Source organism: Notothenia rossii (genome assembly GCF_949606895.1).
Source record: "Notothenia rossii genome assembly, chromosome: 5".
Lineage (NCBI taxonomy): Eukaryota > Metazoa > Chordata > Actinopteri > Perciformes > Nototheniidae > Notothenia > Notothenia rossii.
The window spans coordinates 79,333,311-79,357,836 of NC_136903.1; the positions used below are offsets into that span (position 1 = coordinate 79,333,311).

Consider the following 24,526-nt stretch of genomic DNA (forward strand, 5'->3'; position numbering starts at 1 on the left):
ACTTGTTTTGCAATTTAAACAAAGGTAGACCTTACCAATCGCTTAAAATGACGACCCTGGTAACATAGTAATAACCCTCTAATTGTGAAGTGCGCACTTACAAAAAGTTTTTCTTCTTTAAAACAAATGGTTGTGGGAATAGTTTCTTAAAGCAACAATTAGTGCCACAAATGAGTGAAAGCTGTATTCCCCAATTTCAACAGTGGGCAAGTTGTGCAGTTTCTGGCATTAGCTTCATATTTGTTGCATCAACCTTCTCATATAACTTTAACTGCAAGAAAAAAAAACTGAACACACACACACACACACACACACACACACACACACACACACACACACACACACACACACACACACACACACACACACACACACACACACACACACACACACACACACACATACACATACACACTGTGGCTCTTATAGATTAGTAGCAAGCAAAATCCTCCAGGGATCACTGATCTCAAGTGTCCAATACTTAACTACCAACATCGATCAGATTTATTGAGTGACTCTTTTGTTCTTCAATACGCTTTTAAGAAAACTAAGTTTGGTGGCTTTAATACGTGGTTTAATGATTACTGTTGTTTTATTGAGTGGAAAATATACATTAAGTTAAGAAACTGTAATGATTTACTCTTTCAAAAGGAGCTTTCTCTACACATGGGATCCAGCTTCTCTCACTCAGTATACTTGTTACTGTTTAATGATGATGATACATGGTTGCATCACAGGGGTTCAATCATGTTTCTTAATTTTGGGCTTAATACTTCAGATTTCTCTCCTCATTATTTCAATACAGCTGTCAATTATGTGTTCACACAAAATGAGCATTTACAACCAAAATAACAATTATTTTATGAAAACTAACAAATAATTTGACCCCCCAACGTTTGCAGCAATCTCAGTGAAGGCTTTTAGAACCTTAAGGTAATGCATGGTTATCAAAGGGGGAGATGATGAAACCAGGCTAGGATAATGACAATCAGTCCTCTTTCAAGGTGTCTCTCCAAAAAAAAGTTGAATAACCAAAACAGTTATGAGGCATTATTTTTTCGAATAACAGCTCAATGTTTGAAACAGTGAAAACATGTTTAAAATAAATTCAACATGAATCTAGGTGTCTGGGTTTCCTATATAAAGTCTATTCTGTCTTCTTTGTTAGGGCAGGTGGACTGCCCCTTTGGATTAATAACAAAAATACCTGCATCATGTTTGTTGTCAGTCACAGTGTGTGTGTGTGTGTGTGTGTGTGTGCGCGTGTGTGCGCGTGTGTGTGTGCGTGTGCGCGTGTGTGCGCGTGAGTGTGTGTGTGTGTGTGTGTGTGTGCGTGCTTGTGTGTGCGTGCGTGTGTTCGTGTTAGATAGGGTGAGTCTATACCTTACAGAACGTTTTGATGCCACCTACAGGCTCTGAAGATAACTGTTAAATGGGATTCGGACTCCAATCCAAATAAAAATACAATGTATTCAAGGCAAATTAGTTGTGTTAATTTGGAATTGAGGAGTCCTTCATGCTTGCTGGTTTTTGTAAGCCAAGTGGGAACTTTAAAAAAAACATAGGAACTATCATCGTGGGGCACTGGCCTTCCACCCGGACATGTGAGCGGTTGCACAGGTGCCCAGAAACGGTTTCGGCACGCCATTGTGGAAAATAGTAACTTTCACATTACTGACTCTCCTCACTGTGAGCTTGTTTCCTTAGTTGAGTTATCCCGAGTGACAAGAAAGTGACAAAGAAGAAACTACTCCACAATGGCTACGGACTCTTGGGCACAGGCGGTGGACGAGCAAGAAGCTGCGGCGGACTCGGTAAATCTTAACTTACGCAACACGAGCTAACGTGTTGTTAGCATGTTTAAAGGATGCTTTGGCCTGTTCCATTGCTGTTGAAACGAAACTTAACTGCTCATCCTGATTTCTTAAAGTATGAACTATTAAACGACAGTGCTGACATTGAATAAAGTGCCTTTTTTGACCGACAGGTCATATAAACTTACCTACCCTGTGGTGTCTTTTTGTCGTGGAAGTAACTAGCTCGAGCAGAGATGCTGCGTGCTCAATTAGTTACTAGCTTTAGCATTTAGCTGCCTATTAAGGAAATGATGCAAGAGGCTTTAAAACAGCTCTAGTAATGGAGTAATCGTGATTGAGCAGTAGTTTGTGCCTCTTTTCTATAATGCTGTATTAACTCATAAAATGCCAGAGAGCATTTTGTTAGACAAACGACTATATGTTTATCTTTACAGATCGGTGGCCTCACATTAAAAGAGAAACCAGAGGCAAACGGTAAGTGTGTGTGCAACATTTAGTGGGTTAAATCATCCAAGCACTGGTTTTGGTTGTAAAAATAACCCTCTTTATTTGTATTTACTATTGCAGGCACGGCAGCAATAGCAACAGACTCCAGCAGTGCAGCCGCAAAGTCGGAAGTGCAGGAAGAAAAGAAGCCTGCAGATGAAGACGACAAAGGTGGGTGGTCTGTTATATTTATACCACAACATATGTGTCCTCTGTAGATGCTGTCTGACATTCACGATTGTCTTCTAGCCTTTTTGTCTCTTAAGTTGTTTGAGTAATTTCAATATATCTTGTTTTCCAGACGACAAGGCGGCGCAGTCTTTATTGAACAAGTTAATTAGAAGTAATCTAGTCAGTAACACAAATCAAGTGGAAGTTCTTCAGAAGGATCCCAACTCTCCGCTCTACTCTGTCAAGTCTTTTGAGGAGTTGCGACTGTGAGTAAATCTTGTGTTTGTCCATTCACCTCTCAATTTTTTAGAGAAACAGATATTACAATAATCCCCATAACCCATATATATTGCAGGCGTTTTCCTTATTGTTGTCCTTTAACTGGTAGATCTTTTGGGCTACTACCCTGGAATGTTTTTTAATGGGATGCTTACAAACCGGTTTTCCTTCAGACTTGGCTCAATATGTGTATTTCCTCCTTGTGCAGCAAACCACAGCTGCTTAACGGTGTGTACGGCATGGGTTTCAACCGGCCATCCAAAATCCAGGAGACGGCCTTACCGATGATGCTGGCCGAACCGTGAGTACACGTTGCTCTAAACAATAGCGGAATCATCTAATAAGGCTATATATCTTACAGGCTCACTGAAATAACTCAACCTAGTTCATCGCAACTCTTTCAATGAACTTTAAATGATAAGATGAACTTGCAACAGATACTTATAAATAAAACCACTAACTATTTTTGCCACATTTGCCTTTGTTCTAAGTCTTTGTGTCTTCCAGTCCACAGAATCTGATTGCCCAGTCACAGTCGGGAACAGGGAAAACAGCTGCTTTTGTCCTGGCAATGCTCAGTCATGTAGAACCCAACAACAAATATCCCCAGGTTGGTATCCCCTTTATTTAGCTATTATAGGAGATCTCTGATCGCAATCTTTACTTTTGAAACTGGTTTTTATGACATGCTTATCACAGTATGTGGTAGTGTCCCTACCTGTCACTCCCACATTTTTTTGTATCCTTGAAAGGCCTCGCCCTTAATCCTTCCCACTCGTTTTTTTTGTCCTTCAGTGCCTGTGTGTGTCACCTACCTATGAACTGGCACTTCAGACTGGCCAGGTAATCGAGCAGATGGGAAAACAATATGAGGAGGTCAAACTCGTCTACGCCATCAGAGGAAACAAATGTAAGACTTCTCTGTTGTTTACTTTGCTACATCTACAATGGATGATCTACATTTAAAAATATATTTTTTTTACATGCTTTTTTTTCTTGTGTTTTAAATATTGCTGAGATCTTTTTTTTAAAGTACTTTTTTCTTGTGATTGTTCCAGTGCCACGGGGCACAAAGCTGCATGAACAGATCGTAATTGGCACGCCTGGTACCATGCTGGACTGGTGCAGTAAATTCAAGTTCATAGACCCCAAGAAGATCAAGGTGTTTGTGCTTGATGAGGCCGACGTCATGATCGCCACACAGGGTCACCAGGACCAGAGCATCCGCATCCAGAGGTCAGAAAGAAACGGGTTCATTGAGAGGAAAAAAGATCTTGGAAGATCTTGGCATACACTACTTTTTTTAGCTTGTAAATTGGATTCTCTCTTACCTGCCACTCAGGATGCTGCCTGAAAACTGCCAGATGTTACTGTTCTCCGCCACGTTTGAAGAGACTGTGTGGAACTTCGCCCAGCGCATTGTGCCTGAACCCAACATCATCAAGTTGAAGAGAGAGGAGGAGACGCTGGATACCATCAAACAGTACTATGTGCTGTGCAACAGCAGAGAGGAGAAGTTCCAAGCCCTGTGTAATATCTACGGAGCCATCACCATTGCCCAGGCCATGGTCTTCTGCCATGTGAGTTCATGCAATTTACTTTCATGGTCGCAATACATTCTCAGCTGAACCCCTAATTGTATAGGGTTAAAGAAATACAGATTTATTTTTGCAAAGCTTTCTTATCTGTGTCTTCTATATGTGAGATTACAGCTTGGCAACACTTTCAGTTTAGTTTGCTTACTTTACCAACTCTTTCAACACAGTACCTTTGTGGGCTTGTGTTGCCAAGTTTTCACATCTGGACCTTTGTTACATTACCATTGTCGGATTATTGGCCAAGTTATTTACACACGGTTTTCTGCCTGATCTAGACAAGGAAGACTGCGGGCTGGCTGGCAGGCGAGCTGTCCAGAGAAGGCCACCAGGTGGCGCTGCTCAGCGGAGAGATGCAGGTGGAGCAGAGGGCCGCTGTCATCGATCGCTTCAGAAATGGAAAGGAGAAAGTTCTGGTCACCACAAACGTCTGTGCCCGAGGTAAAGCCATTAAAACAGGCAGAGTCTATTGTCAAGTGGCGTTCTCCAGAGCAGTTTTTTTACATTGAAAAGGCCATTTTTCCATATGTATTGACTTATTTGCAATTGAGATATACTGTATGTCTTAGGTGGGATGGTTAGCAGAGTGAATGTGTGAATTTACAGAGAAGCATGTATGACTCTTTTCCAGCCCGCAAAATATTAGAGGGAATGGTGAAACTACCAATTGTTTCTTATTGTTACATTAATGCAGCGTTTCTCAAGTGTGGGGCGCGCCCCACTGGTGGGGCGCAGAGCTCTGATGGGTGGGTCGCAAATGGATGCGATGAACGGGAGTTTTTTGCAGTCGGGAAGAAAAGCAATGTGGAGCGGCACCTCACCACTTCATAAGGAGTTTAACCGTGACACTTTTCTAAATCCCGTTTGTGTCCCCCCACTTTACAAATATGTTTATTATTTTTAACGCAAGCCGTCATCGCCACGGAGGAGCACACAGCCTCTGTGAGCGAGAGCGAGAGAGAGCACACCTTTATCTATTTAATATAGCCTAGGTGTAAGAAGTCCTTCCAATGTGTACTAAAGGACAGTAAAAAAAGTTTAAAAGTGGAGTGTTTAGTAAAATATGCATAAATAAAAAGAAAGAATGCCAACTAGGTAACATAAGATAAGAATAAACTAGTTTAAATGATTTGTTATTGGTTGTGATCATATTCTAAAGATGTTTGGATTATTGAAAAGTATACAGCTCCCTTTCATCTGAGCTGTATCCATAAATTCATGTTGTGCTCAAAGTGCACCAGATTGAGGCATTTCACTTCAACATTTTAAAAAAAACTCTTCCCGGGGGTGCATGCCCCCGGACCCCCCTAGAGGAGGTGAGGACCCACTAGAGGAGGTGAGGTCCACCCCCAAATAATGCAGGTTAAAATAATTAAATTGCATACATGTTCTTTTAGTAAACATTGAAAACGGGTCCCACAGACCCAAACAGCACACAAAGGTTAAAGGTAAGCATATAATGTTCAAATGTGCTAAATATATAGAGTGCAAAAAAAGAGGAGTAAAAGTAGCTCATGACTTGTTTTTATTTTGTGAAAGTAGCTCTCATCCTGAAAAAGGTTGGAGACCCCTGTTGTAGAACGATACATTTGACAATTTTAAGCTTGGCCTACCATTTTATTGAAGCGATGAGGAACAGGTGGGGCTTGAAAAGGCCCACCTGTTCAAAGTGGGGAATGACAGAAAAAGTTTGAGAAACACTGCATTAATGAGATGGAGTGCAGAGCTCAAATACAACTGTTTACATTATTGAATAAAATACTTGTTTACATTGTGATTGGAGTTAGAATGTATTAACCCTTTCATGCATGAATTATGAAAGCCTGACTCAGGATTTTTTTACCAAGTGTTTTTATTGCTCTCGGGCATTACAAACAAGATTTTAACTTTAATTTTGTTTAATCTAGTTTTTTCAAATTTAGAAAAAAAATGTTATATGTCCACTCAGGTGGACAGTATGCATTAAAGTCTAAACGGAAAACTTGTAAATTTGGAAAAAATGATAAATAAAGATGTGCAAACTTAAAATTACATTATAATAACTCAAGTATATATATTTAAGGCCCAAAAAGATATTGCAAATGAAGTATTTTCAAGAAGAACAGTAACAGTATGAAGTTTAGTTGAAATATAGCCAGTGACGCATGACGTCCGCTTTAGTGGACAGGCGAATAGTCATGTTTTCCTGCAAACATAAAATCAATACTTTGACAATTTATGAATTATATGATTCCTTAGTTGTTACTTGATGTCACCAAATGTTTTACACCTGCAGGGTACGCTTTCCATGAAAGGATTGGCAGGACATCGGCAGGTGACTTGGTCCATCTGGCTTTCTGTCGTTCATCTTGATTTAGAGACATTTATCAGGCACTTGCCCTGACTTTCCACTGAGTGGCAGTGTATGGGATGATGCAATAGAGTCCTAATGTAGTGGCTGATGGTGCAACTATGCAAAAAAAAAAAACATGCATATACAAGAAAACACCTTTTGAATAGCTGTCCACTGTAGTGACCTCTATGCATAAAAGGGTTACCAATATTTAAGGAAAAACACTTAAATATAATCATGATTACAAACCTGAGGAATCAGGGCAAGTTTGAATAAAAACTATTTAATTATTATTAGGGCCGGGACTCGACTAAAAAAATTAATCTAATTAATTAGAGGCTTTGTAATTAATTAATCGAAATTAATCACATATAAATATTTGACCTGAGAACAGTGAGAAGCAATTTTTCACATGGATTTTAGTATACCATTGAATAATGACTGAATACATAAGCTTAAGCAACAAAGCATTGTTTATTTTCTTCAAGGTGTTACTTAACCAAGACCAACAGAAAAGTGCAATTTTTGCCATAAAGTGTAGCAATAGCATATTTAGGAATATAGTACATTTCAGAGATTCAGGTAGCCTATAGGTAGGTAGACCTTCTGTAAACTATAACACTTTGTTTTTTAAGTAAAACACAATACTTTCAAGTACATTCAGAACATTGGAAACCCTGACTATTAGAAAACATCTCTCTGTTGCTTCAGAGGCCATAACAGACTTTGTTGATTTGCCAACAGTTGATTTAAAAAATGTAATACATTTCAGTCCAACTCTCTCAATAACCTTGGCCAAAACAATAAACAGTTCAACATAAAGTGCCAGGTGCACCAACAACGTAATAAATAGTTCAACATAAAGTGTACCATTTAAAATAAAATAAAAAAGTGCCAGTGATTGACCTCAATCCCTCCTATTAAAATGCGTTAATTTTTGTGTAATTAATTAATCTTAATTAACGCGTTAAAGTCCCGGCCCTAATTATTATAGTATATAACGTATGCATTGGGTACATGTACTACAGTGTATTACAGTTCTGCCCATCTTCATCCTTTTTCTGACATTCAGGTATCGACGTCGAGCAGGTTTCTGTGGTGATCAACTTCGACCTTCCTGTAGACAGGGATGGTAACCCGGACAACGAGACATACCTGCACAGGATTGGCCGCACAGGTCGATTTGGCAAGAGAGGACTGGCCATCAACATGGTGGACAGCAAGTCGAGCATGAACATCCTCAACAGGATCCAGGAGCATTTCAGTAAGTCTGCAGCTCACACACACACACACACACACACACACACACACACACACACACACACACACACACACACACACACACACACACACACACACAATCAAGTTGATGAGGTTATTTCATATTGTTTAATTTTGTTGGAGGAGGAATATCCATAACGGATGTTTTTAAAAGTGATCAGCCATGCTTCAACCCTCTAAAAATGAACCCCGATATTTTCTTTGGTTTCTGCCTCTGCAGGTAAGAACATTGAGAAACTAGACACGGATGATCTGGATGAAATTGAGAAAATCGCCAGCTAAAGAGAGCAGCGTTTATCACACCAAGGACGCCCCACTCCCCCTCCCCTCTTGGCTCTCCAAGGACTGTACGCTCCTACAGCGTTTTACGCTTTTATTTCTTTTAGCTGTCAGAGTGAAGAGCAAAGCCACAAACGCAGCATATGTTTACAAGTGGATTCTGTCTCCTCTCTGACGAGTGTTTTGTAATTCTCGGGAACATACCCCATTTCACTCTTTGTACTTCTTTGAATAAAGTCTATGATTTTATTGCTGTGTATTGTAATAATGCAGCCACAGTGGGCTCTGTTTAACTGAACAGAGAGTTCAAAACACTATTTGGTTCTGGCTGTAGTGGTGGCATGATACAAGCTATTCTGTAAAGAGATTTCCCAAAAGGAAAAATAACAATTTTATGTGCCACATTTTAAAAGTAGGAAAGTATGATTGAATGTAAGCGTATCACGTAGATCAGTACAGCAGTTACTGTGCTGTAAATGAATTGACTACAAAGTGTGAAGTTGGGTATGCTGCCGAGCGGTAGTTTAATCATTGAGATTGTTAATGAGGGTTATGGTTGGGTTTCAAGGGTCTATGCAAGCTTATCAACCTGTGATAGCTATTTTCAAATAATATCAACCTGTATTCACATGAAAGAAATGAATCCTGAATTAACCTCAGCTTTAGCATCAGGGCGTGTAGTCAAATGGCTGCCTAGAGTCATAAGACACTAATAACTCCAAGTCATGGACATACAAATATTTTGTCTTAAGCTAGTATTTAACCATCATTCACCCACACATCTTACGCATGTCATTTGCATCCTTTTTTAAATGATTACGGCTTTTATCAGGATATCTTGGCACCACTTCCGATCATTAATCATTTTATTTCTAATGTGGACATCAGTGTCACTCTTCATCATTGTTTCCAATCAGGGTCTCCAGTTTGACCTGACTCAGCTACATTCACCCAGACTGTGCTGTTATTATAACGCAATGCCTTCCTCAAGTGCATTATATATACATATGATTTTGTTTATAAGACATTGGGCTTCATATTCTGACTAACACTTGACATTTTGATTATATATTGAGCGTCTTTAGGATGTGTGAAACCAAATGCTGAATTGACTGAGGACCTATGCCAATCAGATTCATTGTGTTGCTTCAACACTGACGCATGGATAAATAAACATGTACTTGTGTACATATAAAAAAAGAAATAGGTTAAAGTAGTTTTTACTGAGTGTTACTTCTAAGAAGTGCAAAAAAAACATTCCTCACAAGGTTCAATTTTGACAGACGCGGCTCTTCAAATACGGTGAGCCTAAATCAGTTCATCTTGCATCAGAGGTACAAAATAATAGGAACAGTGGGTGGTCTGGTGCGTTTGATCAACACGCTGGAACATTAAGAGCAGGGATTTAACCTCGTACAAACCTCATCTGGCTCTCACCGAAATTAAGAAGACGGCTGGTGGTAGTCCGGTTTTAATGGACTGTTTACGGACGATTAGAAACAAGTGAGAGTGCTCTGAAGACTTTCGGGTAAAGAACCAATGTATGCAGTTTTATTTGGACATCTGGATGTAAAAATGATCAGTGTGTGCATTTTGTTGATCCATAATGTAAAAAAACACTGTACCAGAGCCACGGACACTCAAAGAAGTTTTGGCTACAGGACTTGACACGGCTCTTCTCCACCTGTTGTATACCTTGTTTGATTATATTCAGAACCTACCAGAACCCTGTTCATACACATAGGAGTAATACTGCCTGACGAGGCTTAAAGAACGTTGTCTGTAACCTGAAGATCATGTGTAGACAATGATAGGTTCAAGGTGTGTGGTATTCTGTAGCTGAGCTGCGTTCATGGACACAGTTTATGTATTGTTAATATGAATTAAAACAACATGAACATGTTATCCGGATGAAGTTAAACGCTTATTTGTCTGAGTGTGGTCATTATTTTGTTAATTACACCTACTGGGGTCCTTCACTCAAAGTGAAGCTGCTTTATTCGTAAGTTTATTCTGGTTGTAAGTAAAGAAAATAATATACACATTCAAAACTTTATTACAAACATTGCACACAGCATTACGGAAATTATAAACAATCATTATTCCTCCGAGTTTCCACTGGAGATGCATTGCTCCTCTGACGTCTGTTGTGAAAACTGCAGGTCTAAGGAGGGAAAGAATTGGCAATACATCAGAAAAATTTAACAAACAGAAATGGTTACATACAAAAAAAAGTACTTGCTCTGAAATGGTAAATTGACAAAGAAATCAGGGCAAAAACTACACTTAGCATGTTAAGGAAATATGAGCCTTCTCACCTGTCTCTCTGTAGTCCACCCTGGTGAGGAAGAGGCCGTCAGGTGGAGCCGACATGGCTTGTGGGTAAGCGAGCGAGTCCCTAGCCAACAGTATCTCCTTCAGCTGGGGCACAGAGAGCCTCCCCTGCCCTACAGCCACCAGGGCCCCCGTCATCCTGCGCACCTGGACAAACAAACATTATTTGGTTTATTCCACACATGGCAGTTAATTTAAAATAAAACATGTACACTTTACAGAGCATGTACCCTTATACTAGTTTTTCTTTAACGCATGGTGGAAAGGCGCAGCGGGAAGACAACCCTTTTAACCTGCCCCTTCTTACAAAGAAATACAAAAAATAAATACAAATAAAATAAAAGCAATATTCTTTCAGTCACAGTTGCTTACAAATACTGAAACATAAAACCAGAACCCAATCAAAAGTCAAATTCATACTGTCTAAATATGCTTTCTTTATACATTTTCTTAAACATAAAATGTTTCTTACAGCCCTTTAAAATCATTCTGCAAAGAATTCCACTTCTTTACGCCAACTACAGAGACACACATTATTACATCATGACTTAAAATATCTCAGAAATGTATGCTGAATGAAACTTATGAGATATTGCAGTTTCCCCTGCATGTCAGATTTCGCCCTCTGACGAAGACGACCAGCCTTGAGCAGCCGCTATCTCCCTTAAGGAGGGGCTGCCCAAGCATTTTGTTGTTATCAGTTTATGACCGGGCAACTTCGGTCAGAGATAGTTATTGTTGTGGGACACCTGGAACACATCCTTCTTGGGGTTTAGATGACCCCAAGCCATAAGCGACAACAAGTGTGATTCAGTGTCCTCAGCTGTTTAGTCTATCTATTGAAGAATGTTGATTATTACACTCTGAACTAGTTCAAACCTGGAGCTACAGGAGGGGTCTTCAGAATTGATTGTGGCATCTCAACCGTGTGGTCAAACCGTGGCCCGTGACATGTCTTGTGAATTCTCCGGCCGAAGCTCCAAATAAACCATCAGTGTTTGACATCAAAGCTCGAGCTCTCCATCGTGTCTCTTTGAGTCCTGACTCCGATTGCTTCAGAGGTTTCCCCCCCAGCAGTCATCACCATTGTAACACAGGCAAACCGTTCACCCGGCTTCCTACGCCGGAACCTGCGACGCTGTCCCCAGAAACTGAAGGAGACAGCTTTTGTGGCCCTAGTATGCTCTAAACTAGAGTACGCCAGCTCAGTCTGGGACCCCTACACTGATAAAGACAGTGATGCCCTGGAATCAGTACAAAGAAGAGGGGCAAGATTCATTTTTGGAGATTATGAATGGGACAGCAGTTTCACAGAAATGCTCAAGCGGTTGAACTGGGTGGAATTGAGTGAAAGGCGGCGATTGGCTCGTTTGGTTCTCTTCTTCAAGACTGTCCATAACATCTCAGCCATTGATGCATCAATGTACCTAGAGCCAGTTAGAAGTGCAACCCGCAAAGCCAACTCTTTGAACATTGCTACTAGTGACACTCTTAAATACTCTTTCTTTCAGAGAACAATCAGGGAGTGGAACTTGCTACCAGAAGAAGCTGTCATCACAGAGTCCATGGACTGCTTCCGGCAAACTTTAAAGTGGACCTATCATGCTTCTGCTCAGTATTAATCCAGATCCAGACCAGCAGATGGTGCTACTCACTAACTGCATCACATTTGCAGACTTTAAAAGGAGAGTGAGAACAGTGAGAGGGACTGACCTGCTTATAGAGGAACGATCTGCTTGTAAACGTGATCTCCCAGAATGGTATTTCTCTGTAAAACCAAAAACAGGTGTTACATTTTGCACAACATATATATAGTATCCAAGAAAAGACGGAACATACAATTGTTAAACACAACAGCTGTTTATTTATTTACGTTTACAATTTGAAAATGCTTTAAGGCAGATTCCCAACACGTGTTAAACACTAATTAAACGTTACAATGATAATATTAGGTCCTCAAGGCATAGCAGTTGGCATCACTGACTGAATGTACCACTAAGTATTGCCACAAAGGTTGAAGTTATACATTTTAGAAGCAAAATAATATCTTGAATGGTCGTCACTCAGATGTGATATATCATAATACTGAGCCACATTGAGTGTAGATCTGAATGACACTCGTTGTCTGATTATTATATGTATATCATTCTAAAAGTCTTTAAAAATGTATTTCATCAGTCCGAACCATGTTCTGAAAGTGAATTATTCATTTGAACTCAAAAGTGTTCATGTCTCATGAGTATTTTATGTAAAGACATGTCCTCTCTTTAAAGAGAGGACCCCCCCCCCCCACCACTGTTAGCTGCCGATGGGACGCTCATGCTGCCAGACATCATCAGATAGAGCCGGGGCCTCTCCTCCTTCACAGATTTGTTTAAATGTTTAAATGTCACATGCTGAATACGCCACTGCAGTTTAGGCCCGGCTGGATTATGTGTGATGTTATGACAAAAATAGGAATCTTCCTCGTTTGCAATGTGACATTATATTTTTCTTGCCGTTTGTTGTCTCATCATTTAAGCCGCAGCAGTCATTTCCCTCCAAATCTGATAACTTGGGGAAGAATGAGCCGAGCAAACAGGCACATGTGAAGAATTAGGTCAAATGTAAATTTGAGTCAGCGCTTGCCGTCTGATTTCATTTGACATGTAAGAATGCAGAGACAGATCTATACAGCAAGCCTGTTAGCTCATGGACTAATGTGGATAGACAAAGGCTGTCTCATGTTGCACAGCATCTGTGTGTGAGTGTGAGTGTGAGTGTGTGTGTGAGTGTGTGTGTGTGTGTGTGTGTGTGTGTGTGTGTGTGTGCACGTCTTTTCTGTCTGTAAAGGATATTGATAAACGCATTAAGGTTTTCCAGGCATCTAACTGAGAAAATGATCAATTAGAATTTCCACAGAACGTTAATGTTTAGTTGTTTTGATAATTTATGAATTGTTTGAGGGATTTATAAATCAACAAGTTTGCAGTACAGTTGTGCCGGCATCGCTGTGAGAAGATACGTAGGTACAGTGGTGCTTTGAGCTTAATGCATAAGGGACCCTGTGAGGCTGCACTAATGAGCATACAAACATGCTAATAATGATAACGACAAAATACTAATGTTAAGCAGGACATGATGTACCCTCTGATTATGCTAAAATGTGCTCATTAGCTCTAAACCCAAATTACAGCTGAGGCTGATGGGGATGTCATTAGTTTGGCATGTTTGGGTTACTAGCCAAAGTTCTGGGCAATTTAAAATGTTGCCCTAAAGATGGTGCTCATTAAAGGAATGTCCAGTTAATTATATTTCAACCTGAGTGGAACATGAATATGTTTAAGAAAAAATGTCATAGAAACACATCCAATAGCTGTCAAGATTTTTCACTGGCTCTGAGGCATTCTGTTGTAGATATGGCCCTCTTTTAAAGCCGTTTATTATTTAAGAAAAAAGTAAATTAATCAAGAGCTCCGCTGCAGGTTTTCAATCATGGCATTTCTGTTCAAATATAACTACAATATGATGAAAATGCAACCATAGACACCCTAGTGTGAAAAGCCCTGATGCTCACAGCTTGTTGATGCACCATGTGTGCGGGGGTTTAAGGGACTATGTGACATTTACTTAGAACTGCAAACACTCTGCCCATGTCCATATTGTGCACCATATCTTCAGGGCAAGTAATGAATGCGGTTAAGGTGGTACTCCCCATGCAGAGGGACCCCCATGGACCTGTAATCTCAAAAAGCTCTCTCTCTCTCCCTCTGGCTCACCTATCGCATAACTATATTCATGTAAAATAAAACGTGGACTGAAATCCAAAAGAATACGTGTGTCCCACTTGTCTGGTTTAGTAACACAATGCTGTACTGATTTGGAGTCATCGTTTCACATGACATGAGAGTTATTGAAAACAATCAAGACTTTCCAATTAAACCCCCAGCGATCTTCATTTCAATTATATTTATTTTGCAGCCCTATATTAAACTACAAGTTGAGTTTTGAGTCCAGATTATAGTCTACTCAAAATATGATGATAACATCATATCGAACAGGCCACTGAGTCGGATTGAAGCTAGAAAGGGATTATTTTCATGCAGAGTGGAGTACCTGTAAATGATTCAAAGACATTGGCCAATTTCCTAAGCATCAGTCGATGTAAGATTGAGAAACACAAGACTGAAGTGTTTGCAGTGTGAAAGCAAATGCATTATTCTTTATTTTCTATGCCTTTTTCTTCAATTTGGATAAAAAGTATTAACTGGGAGGACTGTGCTGTCTCCCACTAATTTCATAAAGATTTTTTTCACTTAAATCTTGTCAAGAAAGTAAATACTGGTGCGTTTGACCATGATAGATTTAATGTGTAGCTTTTTTAAATATATTTATGTTTTTAAATTTATTTTAGGTTGCACTGATTCATGTTTTATACTAAATATATAAAGCAGACTAAGTGTACTGAAGACTTGACAAAACCACACAGAATGATCACCTGGCTAGGCAGTTCCCAGCAGACATAGCATTATAGCTCATTGTTTTGGTAAGGACCACAGCTTTGTTTCCCTCCCATGGGGCGGTGCATTATCTTTCCAGCACAAAGACAAAGTGAGCTGCTAGCTGGTGAATATTATAGAGCATTTAGTTGTTAAAGAGCCCTAAGGAGTTAGTGGAGAGCAAAACACAACTAAAAGAAGAGGTGATGTCACACTTACATTCATCACAATTCAGAAATGCAAATCTAAACTGTTCAGGATGTGTGAAAAAAATATATTCAAAAGATATGAAAAGTATGTCAAGGTTATGTTTGAAGCTTGTTTGTTTGACCCCAAGTGCTCCAAAAATATGTATGCAGCCATTTCCTTTGCTGACTGCCGGCCTACCTGAGTATAAACAGCCTACCTGTGGAAATGTGTTTTTAGGAAAGATCTTCCTGGTTGTATGCCGACCACATCAAGCGTCTTCACAGGGTTTTTAAAATGGATGTCAGAGCTGACTGCCCTGAAGGTGCTGAAGTCCTGAGTCCCAACCAGCAGGGTGGCAGCCTCGCGCATGGCTCCCACATCCAGCTCCCTGATCAGAGACAGAAACAGGAGACATTTCTGTTTAATAAGTGATCACTAATGTTCAATACCGTAATCAATTTTGCAGCCTCATTGTGATGTAACCATTGACAGGTCAGGCCTGCACAGAGAGGACAGGCAGCGGGGATATGGTGTGCACTTTAAGTACCACAGGTTTTCAGGAACTTCATGTTCCAGCTTTCAAAATAGAATAATTTATTGGTGGTGTTATATAATATTAACTTTTCTGATGCACAACACCACGTGACAAAGAGGAGCATGTCTATGAGCAGCTCGTTCGAGGAAGAGACTGAAAGTGGGCCCAGTGCTGCGACTCTCTACAGTCTGATGTTTCTGTCCCTGCTTTAATACGATCTGACGGAGAGAGGGGGAGACACAGTGAGGAGGAGTGTGCCGAGTGACTCACTAATTAAAATCTTAATGCACCAATTTAGAATCTTGAACATGAGAATCATGAATGAACATGTTGTGGAGCGCTGCAAAAAATGACTTGTGTCGGGTGCTAGAACTTTTGAGGGAAAGTTGAAAAATGGCACAAATTGGAAAAATATTAAGTTATTAATTGAATTATTTTTAATGACCAAAATACCTACATACGAAACTAATGATATTCCCATCAGAACCATTGGCTGCACTTTATGCTAATTCACAAACGTTAGCATGATAACCAGATACCTATGATGGTGAACATGGTAAACATTGTATCTGAACATCAGCATGTTAGCTTACGTTAGCATTGTTATTATTTCTGTTAGCATAACTCAAAACCACAGTCACACAGCCTCAGAGCTGGCAATGTGGGTCTCCAATTAATAGACACATTTATGTCCATCTTCATTTTGATTAAGATTAACTTTAATTTCTTAAAGTTGTTATTTTGTAATTCCATGGAGACCTGAGTCTAGTTTACTAGTCAACCAAAAAGTAACTATAAATATTTGGATTTTGCAGGATAAACTTTAACTGAAATACTATACTTCTGATATGTGCATTTACAAATTCAACAATTTTAAAGGTTCCGCTGCTATCTAACCGGGATTATTTCCCCTTGTTTTAAAAAAATGCAAGATTTGAAGACTAAATTCAACATTAAAATGAACAGTGGAAATGTATATTTTTTGCAGTGGGAAAGATGGGGGTGTGTGATGACGAGGGAGAGGAGGATCAAATAGAGACGGAGAGAGGAGGCAGAGACGCTGAGGGGTGGAGGGATGAGATGGATGCTGAAAATGAGAGAAGGGATACAAAAAAATAAACAGACACCAGAGAGAGAGAGAAACAAGGGAGGGAAGGAGAAATGGAAAGAAGGTAGAGAGAAAAAAGTGTAGTGGAGAAAAGGAGAAGATGGGCGAGGGAAAGAGAGAGTGAGAAAAACACAGAGTCAGTAATGTGCGGGGGGGTTGTTCTGCATGCGTAGTATAAGCCCGCAGCTTATCTTGCCCTACTTTCCCCCCAAAAAAGTGTAGAGCTACAAGCAGAAAAATGCTCATATGTACTCTGTGAAATCTGTTTCTTTACGCTCCCTCCTTCCAATCACAGCTAAGAGAACATCGTCTAGGCTAGCCCTCACCATTTCATGTTTTTCTCTATGTTTTTGGGTTGTCAGCTCAGATGAAACACTTTGTTTGACTGGCCCTAATTTTCAGTTCCGGCGTGGCACATGTGGATTATTCATGTGTTTAACATACCATTGTTTCTGCAAGGCTTGGCATGGGCTTATTGAGGGTGTGTCTGGTGTGTGTGTGTGTGTGTGTGTGTGTGTGTGTGTGTGTGTGTCTGTCTGTCTGTCTGTCTGTGTGTCTGGACCCTCTTGATTGGTTGATCTCGATTTGTATTTCTTAAGGGAACTCGACAGATGAGTGAATGAAGGCAGGGATGTCTGGTGTAAAGCAGGTTAACTCACGTGTTGCTGAGGTTCCAGCAGAGATGGCGCTCTGTGACGGGAAGCAGAGTGTGGTGGGGGACTCCCAACGCGATCCGGTATACGTAGGTCCGAGAATTGGCACGGAAACGGGCATGGAAATGATCAGGCACACGGAGGGCACGGGTGATTCTGGGAGAGTGACAACATAACTGTTGGGTTGAAAGCTGACATCCATTTAGGCCTGAAAAGCTTCCACATTTGACTTCTCCTCAATGTCTTATGTCATCAATGTGCAATTATTTCTTTTAAAATGACAGAAAGAATGTCATCAAGGGGAGACACTACAGGTGAAAGCCGTTAACATGTTTGAACGAAGAGATATCAACACAAACTTAGACCATAATGTCGGGTAAAAGCAATGTTTCATTAAAGGTTTCCTGACAGTATCTGTTTAAATATGCTTGTGAGGCATGATCAAATGTAATCTAGCAATTACAAATAGACAAAGTGCAGCAAAATAAAGACCTAAATGTGTATTTTGGGTATTTTCTTTCACAAAATATTTAACAGTTATATGTTATGGAGGCAAAATAGCCCAAACTCGTTGACCAGTTTGTTAAAAAAAAATATATTTTTGGGGGGTATTGATACTAAAACTAAAAACAACCAGACATCAGGGTTTCATCCTTCCTCAGATTGAAGCCTTCCCAGGACACAGATGGTGTTAATATTCTCAAAAAGTAATTGTCCAAAATGCCAGCATTCCAGCTTTCAACACAAAAGCACCGGTGTTGTCAGAGTCCTAAAAGGCTGCCAAGAACTCGAATGAGCCAAGCTCTTACGCTCGCACAGTGAGCATCACAGCGGCTCACAGGCTGGAGCTCTTTGATGCGACTTCAACGCGGCTAACATGGGACACTTCCTGTGTATCAATCCATCAAGAAGCACACAGACATTGGAACATCATAAGATTACTCAAATGCAGTCAGACAAACCTTCCTGTCTTGATTAAATCCACCAGTGGCGTTCAATGTGCGTGTGTAACATCGTAAAGTAGAGCACAACATGTAGCCAGTGTTTCTGCACAGGTAATCACATCTTTTTGCCCAAACCACATCGGGTTGTTTAAGAAAAATTCACAAAGAATTTGACAAAATAAGTTTTAGATAAATAAATATTTATATATGTGGGTTAAACTGTGGGTTTTTCTCTGGAAGTTTTTCCTTGTACGATGTGAGGGTCTAAGGACAGAGGGTGTCGTTCTCTCAAACTGATATTTTGCACAAACTGTGGTGTTGTATTTGTTGTAAAGTGTCTTTATTGCAAAGTATTTGTACAGTATGTACACTACAGCACTTTGGCTCGACCAAAAATCGTTTTAAAAATGTGCTATATAAATAAAACTTGATTTGATTTGATATATATAACTTTTCAAATTGTTCAAGCTCTGGTGATAATTGATAATTAAATCATCGCCAAGGCTGTTTTATAATGAAACATGTTGTTCCCTATGATTCAAATCTGTTCTGTATTAGTTTTCCTTGGCTTATTCTGCAGTAGTCCACCTTCTAACAAACAAAATAACAACCAAAATCACGTCGCTGGTGGAGGTAACTATCGTACATGAATATATTAAATTGTAAAAGGTTTTTCTACAGAGTTATTCCAAATCCCAGACAATAATAAATAAAACATGCACATCTCCACATTTAGAGCTTACATCTAAACATATATAGGTTACATAACCTCCAGGTGAGGGAGAGAGGGATCAGGATTGCTGTAGTTGGATTTTCTTTTTCATCATAACGTATCACAAAACTATCTTCTATCTACTGAATGCTTTCATTATCATTCTTCATACATGTCTGACACACACCACCTCCCTTTAATGGGTCAGAGATGTTTTGTTCAGTAATAATACAGTGAGGAGTGGGGACTCTTTAATGCTTACATCTGTAAAGTGAAGAACAAAGAGCTGTGCCAGGGTGACTGTGACTGCAAAAACTACTATAACACCCTGTAGCATTCGCCCACACGCCTGTGCATGCACTAAGAAAATGCTCCCATGTATGTGTGTGTTAAAAGAAGGCTGGAGGTGATAAGAGCCGTGTATGGGTATATGGAAGTATGACAACAATGCTCCAACATCCCATATATGTGCACATATGTCTAATTTTCTGTACACAGCAGGGCACATTCAGTGTGTGTGTGTGTGTGCAATGACAGAGAAACTAGGTTACGTTTCCAGGGGAGGAGATTGGGCGCGACACGTGGCAGAGGAAACCCTTGCTTCTGCCTTCAGTGTCTGCTCTGATGTGAAATGACAGGCCTGGCCCCCAGACCAACCCCACACACACACACACACACACACACACACACACACACACACACACACACACACACACACACACACACACACACACACACACACACACACACACACACACACACACACACACACACACACACACACACACACACACACACACACACACACACACACACACACACACACACACACACACACACACACACACACACACACAGTGTGCAAAGCATGGTCTCACACATCTGGGAACTGGGGCCTTGTTTGGCATTGCACCATTTTGCTACTCAGCAGTTTGCCCTTATGGGAAACTGGCTGCTCATTTCAGGCTAATTGAGGCCCTTTTTGGCGGCAGCACAGCAGGCGAATGAACCCCCGACTAAAGAGGTATTTTCTCAGCGTGCAAGTTCACATTTCAAACTTGTATTGGCATTCTACCTTAGGAGGCAGCAGACCAAAGCTATACGCTGGAAGCCATATTGTGATTGATGCTGCAACAAAAAACTTGGTTACCTCTTCCATCCAAGTAAGAAGTGAAAAGATGGTTTAGGGTGCGTTTTTATGAAAAGTCACAAATGAATGGGGTATTTGTATGAATATAACTGGATAAAAATATTACTGGTAGCTTAAAAGGTTGGCACTACGTATACAGTATAAGGCATTTCGGAAGACAGGAAGCGCTTTTATACTGTGTATTTGCAGGTTTCACACTCAATCACAGTCATTTCCATTTAGTTGATAGAGTGTGTGTGTGTGTGTGTGTGTGTGTGTGTGTGTGTGTGTGTGTGTGTGTGATGGGATGCTATAGACCAAAAAGCAGAGCAAGGATAATCCTTTCTAACCTTCTCTCTGCAGGTTTAGGGATTAGTGGGATGCTGGGAGCTTCCCTTTCCTCCCTCCTCTCTTCTCTCTCTGCCTCCCGAATGGCTCGTTCTGTTTCACACTATCACTCCTCTGTCTTAATTCAGTCTTATCCACATTGGTTCGGTGCTCTTGTATTGTCTTTCCTTCCTATCTATTAATCTATCACTCTCCTTGCCCTTCCCTGTCTCTGTCTCTTTGGTTCTTTTCCTCTATCAGACAGCAAAACTGCTGTCTGGATATTGCATCACAGAGATGGACTGCATGAGACTAAAGAGGATATTAATATGAAGTGATACTTCGTTAAGGACAGGGAAGCTTTCACACCGCACACAGTTCTTACACGGCCAAAAATAGATAAGAGTTTTTGTACTGACTACTTCACATATCCATCCAATTCTTGTGAAAATTACATATCCTGAAGAAAATGTTCTTAACATTTCTCACAGAAATCAAGTTGGACGCAAGAATGAACCGATGAGGATGTTTTGTTCACTGTGAACTCGAAAAACATATTGTGGACCACAACTCAAGAATAAGTATGCTCATTATAAGAATTCACTAAAATGTCTAATTTGGTAAATGATGATGTGAATACTTGAGAGACAGACATGGAAACTGCACATTAATTGATTGGCAGAGAAATAAAACCCCAAGGTGGTAATTGTGGATTTGAATGAAAAACGAATCACAATATTAAAAACCTGTAAATCATTGGGGTGTATTTTCATTTATTTTTCACCTGCACCTATACCTATACACATATACACCTGTGGATTATAAATCTACATATAACACCTGTTGATAATCATTTCGACAGGAAACTCTGTGTCTCTTTCCATTTATCATTGCTAGAATAAAATGTGCTGTGAGTCCTCTGATTTAACAAGCCAGAGAAATGTGTTGTTCAGTATGAGTGGCTTAATCTTGTTGGATACATTCTCAGTGCATGACCCTGTGTGACCACATGTACCCCTTGTGTGAGGAGATCATCTCTACTGTTGAATATCACACTCATCTAAGGAGTCCAGACTCACCCAATCTGCTCTTCTTTGAGATGGTTATTAAGAGCCTGAACAATAATGTCTTCGGCAAATGGCGGCTTATCGTTCTTGCGTTGGAGGTCAAAGTGAGCGGAGTTAGAGAGGGCGTGGACGCCTCGGTCTGTCCTGCTGGAAACTGACAGAGACACTGGGTTGATCGGCTTCAGCCTCCTTATTGCATCCTGTACACGGAGAAAGAGAACATCAGAGAGGTTCAAAATAAGCTGTTGGCTTATGTATTGTTAAAGAAAATCTATTTTGGTCTTTTAAAAACAATCATAGCTTACAACAAATAGTCAGAAAGGGGAGTTGAGCTTATTAGCATTCATGCTGACGGTTTAAAAAAAAGTGAAAGACTTGTAATATAAAAACTATAACTACCCCCTCAGTCTCTCATCAACTGCCTGCCTGACATCAAAACATGGATGTCTTCCAACTATCTTAAGCTGAACAGCAATAAAACAGAGCTCATGGTTGTGGCACCCAAGGCCCTGCTCCAGAAGGTTGGTGACTTCGTCCTCGAGGTCGACGTCTGCTCCATCTCCCCATCTCCTGAAGCCCGCAACCTGGGTGTCATCCTCGACTCCACCCTTTCCTTCCATTCCCACGTCAAATCTGTGACCAAATCGGCCTTTTACCACCTAAGGAACATTGCCAGACTCCGACCGTCACTTTCGGAGTCGGTTGCCGAAACCCTAGTGCATGCTTTTGTCCCCACCCGCTTGGACTACTGCAATGGTGTCCTGTTTGGGGTTCCCAACAAAACCCTGGACAGGCTCCAGTATGTCCAAAACTGTGCTGCTAGGGTACTCACACACATAAAGCCGTGGCAACACATCACTCTCACCCTCATCCACCTACACTGGTTGCCGGTCAAGTCCCGCATATCCTACAAAGTCCTCCTCCTCACCTACAAGTCCCTCCATGCCCTTGCCCCCCAGTAGCTATCGGACATCCTTCACCCACATGCCCCACCCCGGAACCTGCGGTCCTCAGACTCTGGCCTGCTTACCACCCTCCGCACCAAACTTCGGGGACAGAGCCTTCAGTGTGGCAGCCCCCACCCTCTGGAACGCTCTCCCTGCGGAGATTCGCCACATCCCCACACTCGACGCCTTCAAAAGGGCCCTCAAGTCCCATCTGTTTGCCAAGGCTTTCGGCCCCTAAATCGATCTGTTGTTTTGCCTGTCTGACTTTTTGTTTTGTTATGTTTGTTTTTTGCCCTATTACTTGTAAAGCGACCTTGGGTCCCTTGAAAGGCGCTATATAAATCCAAGCTATTATTATTATTATTATTATTATAAATGCATCTATGTACACACATGCACCCATACATGTATACCAAATAAAACCTTTCACTTACATACAACCATGCCAAAAACAAACTCCAACACATACCAAAACTAAACATACTAAAACACTATTAAATAATCAAAGAATTATGCATAGCTGTAAGCAGGATGTGTTTCTTCCTGTGTGTCTTTTCACTCAACCTGTTAAGTTTACCAACTAACTCAAACTGAAGACTTTAACTCTCATGGAGAGAGGATTACATTACTTCAATCTACACAAAATTTGACTGATGATTACACATTGTAATCTGCCTGTATGATATGTGTTGTTGTCCCAATGATATTTGGTATTCAGGCAACTTTACAAGTTATACTCGAATAGTAACTTAGTTAACTTATTTTCTGGTTTGCAGGACCAACAATGACAGAAAGAAGGAAAGAGGAAACATGTATGGAAGGATAATTAGAACTCAAAACGTTTACAAAACTTACCTCCAAGTGGTTTTGGACCCCTTTCTTAACAAGTTCATGTTGAGGCACTTTCACTACACCACTGTAGAGATAATAATTATATAATAAATAATAACACACCTTTGAGTGCAACCAGATATCATGCATTATTACATAACCTACCTGTATTTTGTTCCAATGTATTGAAAGAAGATGAGATAGCGTGCACAGTTGTGCATGATGTCTCTAAATGTCTTGACACTTCCTGATCATAATGTGATACAAATTGGTCATGCGTCAACAGAAGGGTACATTGTAAAATATTATTTTTACTGTCACAACTTTGACATTAACGCGTCTATGGTAAGGACAGGTACTGGGAGCCGGTGAAGAACGACCTTAAAACCTGCAGGTGAGGCACTCAGATGCGACAAACTACAGCAGGGACAACACAGCAGGCGCGAGCAGGCAGACTGTTGACACGTGCCGCATTTCCAAGTAGCCTAGTTATATCTGTAGTCCGGGAGAACAGTCGAGACGTCTGATCATTTATCCTATTATAAATTACCAATATATGTAAACATTCATGTAAAGTTAAGGCAAAACATGTTCCAAGGGGTTTGCAGCCCTGTCGGTCCCTTTTTGTTTGCGTCATAATCCAAAGAGGGGGTGTGTGTCGACGTCATCCTCGACCAGCCGCAAAACCATCTGCCTTGAGAATCATTGCGTTCAGAGACGATACAGTAGTGGAGATGGGTCGGTATAAATATAATCAACACGAGCAACAACCGAGTTTAGATCAGTGACAGAGGCGTACCAAGATACGCTTCCTGACATTAATTGTATTTGTTTAAAATGCTGACAAATATGCTACACTGAATTTAGGCTACACAACACTTCAGGTAAATGAGAGATTCATCTGTTACAAATCTGGATTTTCAAAAAGCTAAAAGGCTAACTTTTGACAATCAAAAAGTAGAATATAATCAATACTCTGCTTTGTTCAAACTGCTGAATGTTTTAGTTATGTTTTATCTGAGTTTTGGCATA

General features: G+C 40.4%; 2 protein-coding genes across 3 annotated transcripts; one reads left to right on the forward strand and one right to left on the reverse strand.

Moving 5' to 3' along the window:
• Nucleotides 1-1,569: 1,569 nt before the first annotated feature.
• On the forward strand, nucleotides 1,570-10,161 carry LOC307038619 (ATP-dependent RNA helicase DDX19B-like). Of its 2 annotated transcripts, XM_079680146.1 has the most exons (13): nucleotides 1,570-1,814; nucleotides 2,252-2,291; nucleotides 2,385-2,474; nucleotides 2,605-2,740; nucleotides 2,962-3,054; nucleotides 3,261-3,363; nucleotides 3,549-3,663; nucleotides 3,812-3,989; nucleotides 4,096-4,333; nucleotides 4,627-4,789; nucleotides 6,624-6,662; nucleotides 7,753-7,944; nucleotides 8,182-10,161. In XM_079680146.1, exons 1-13 carry the CDS (start codon nucleotides 1,758-1,760, stop codon nucleotides 8,241-8,243), a joined length of 1,506 nt encoding a protein of 501 aa, XP_079536272.1. In that variant the 5' UTR covers nucleotides 1,570-1,757; the 3' UTR covers nucleotides 8,244-10,161. The 2 variants fall into 2 exon arrangements, with proteins under 2 accessions (XP_079536272.1, XP_079536273.1); XM_079680147.1 differs by lacking the exon at nucleotides 6,624-6,662 and having other exon boundaries at nucleotides 1,571-1,814.
• Nucleotides 10,162-10,280: 119 nt separating this feature from the next.
• Nucleotides 10,281-24,395, reverse strand: pusl1 (pseudouridine synthase like 1). Its single transcript, XM_079680149.1, has 8 exons — nucleotides 23,660-24,395; nucleotides 23,519-23,579; nucleotides 21,729-21,916; nucleotides 17,544-17,693; nucleotides 15,459-15,629; nucleotides 12,288-12,342; nucleotides 10,559-10,721; nucleotides 10,281-10,404 (listed from the first exon to the last, which is right to left on the reverse strand). The coding sequence occupies exons 1-8, from the start codon at nucleotides 23,713-23,715 to the stop codon at nucleotides 10,340-10,342; spliced, it is 909 nt and encodes a 302-aa protein (XP_079536275.1). The 5' UTR covers nucleotides 23,716-24,395; the 3' UTR covers nucleotides 10,281-10,339.
• Nucleotides 24,396-24,526: the final 131 nt, after the last annotated feature.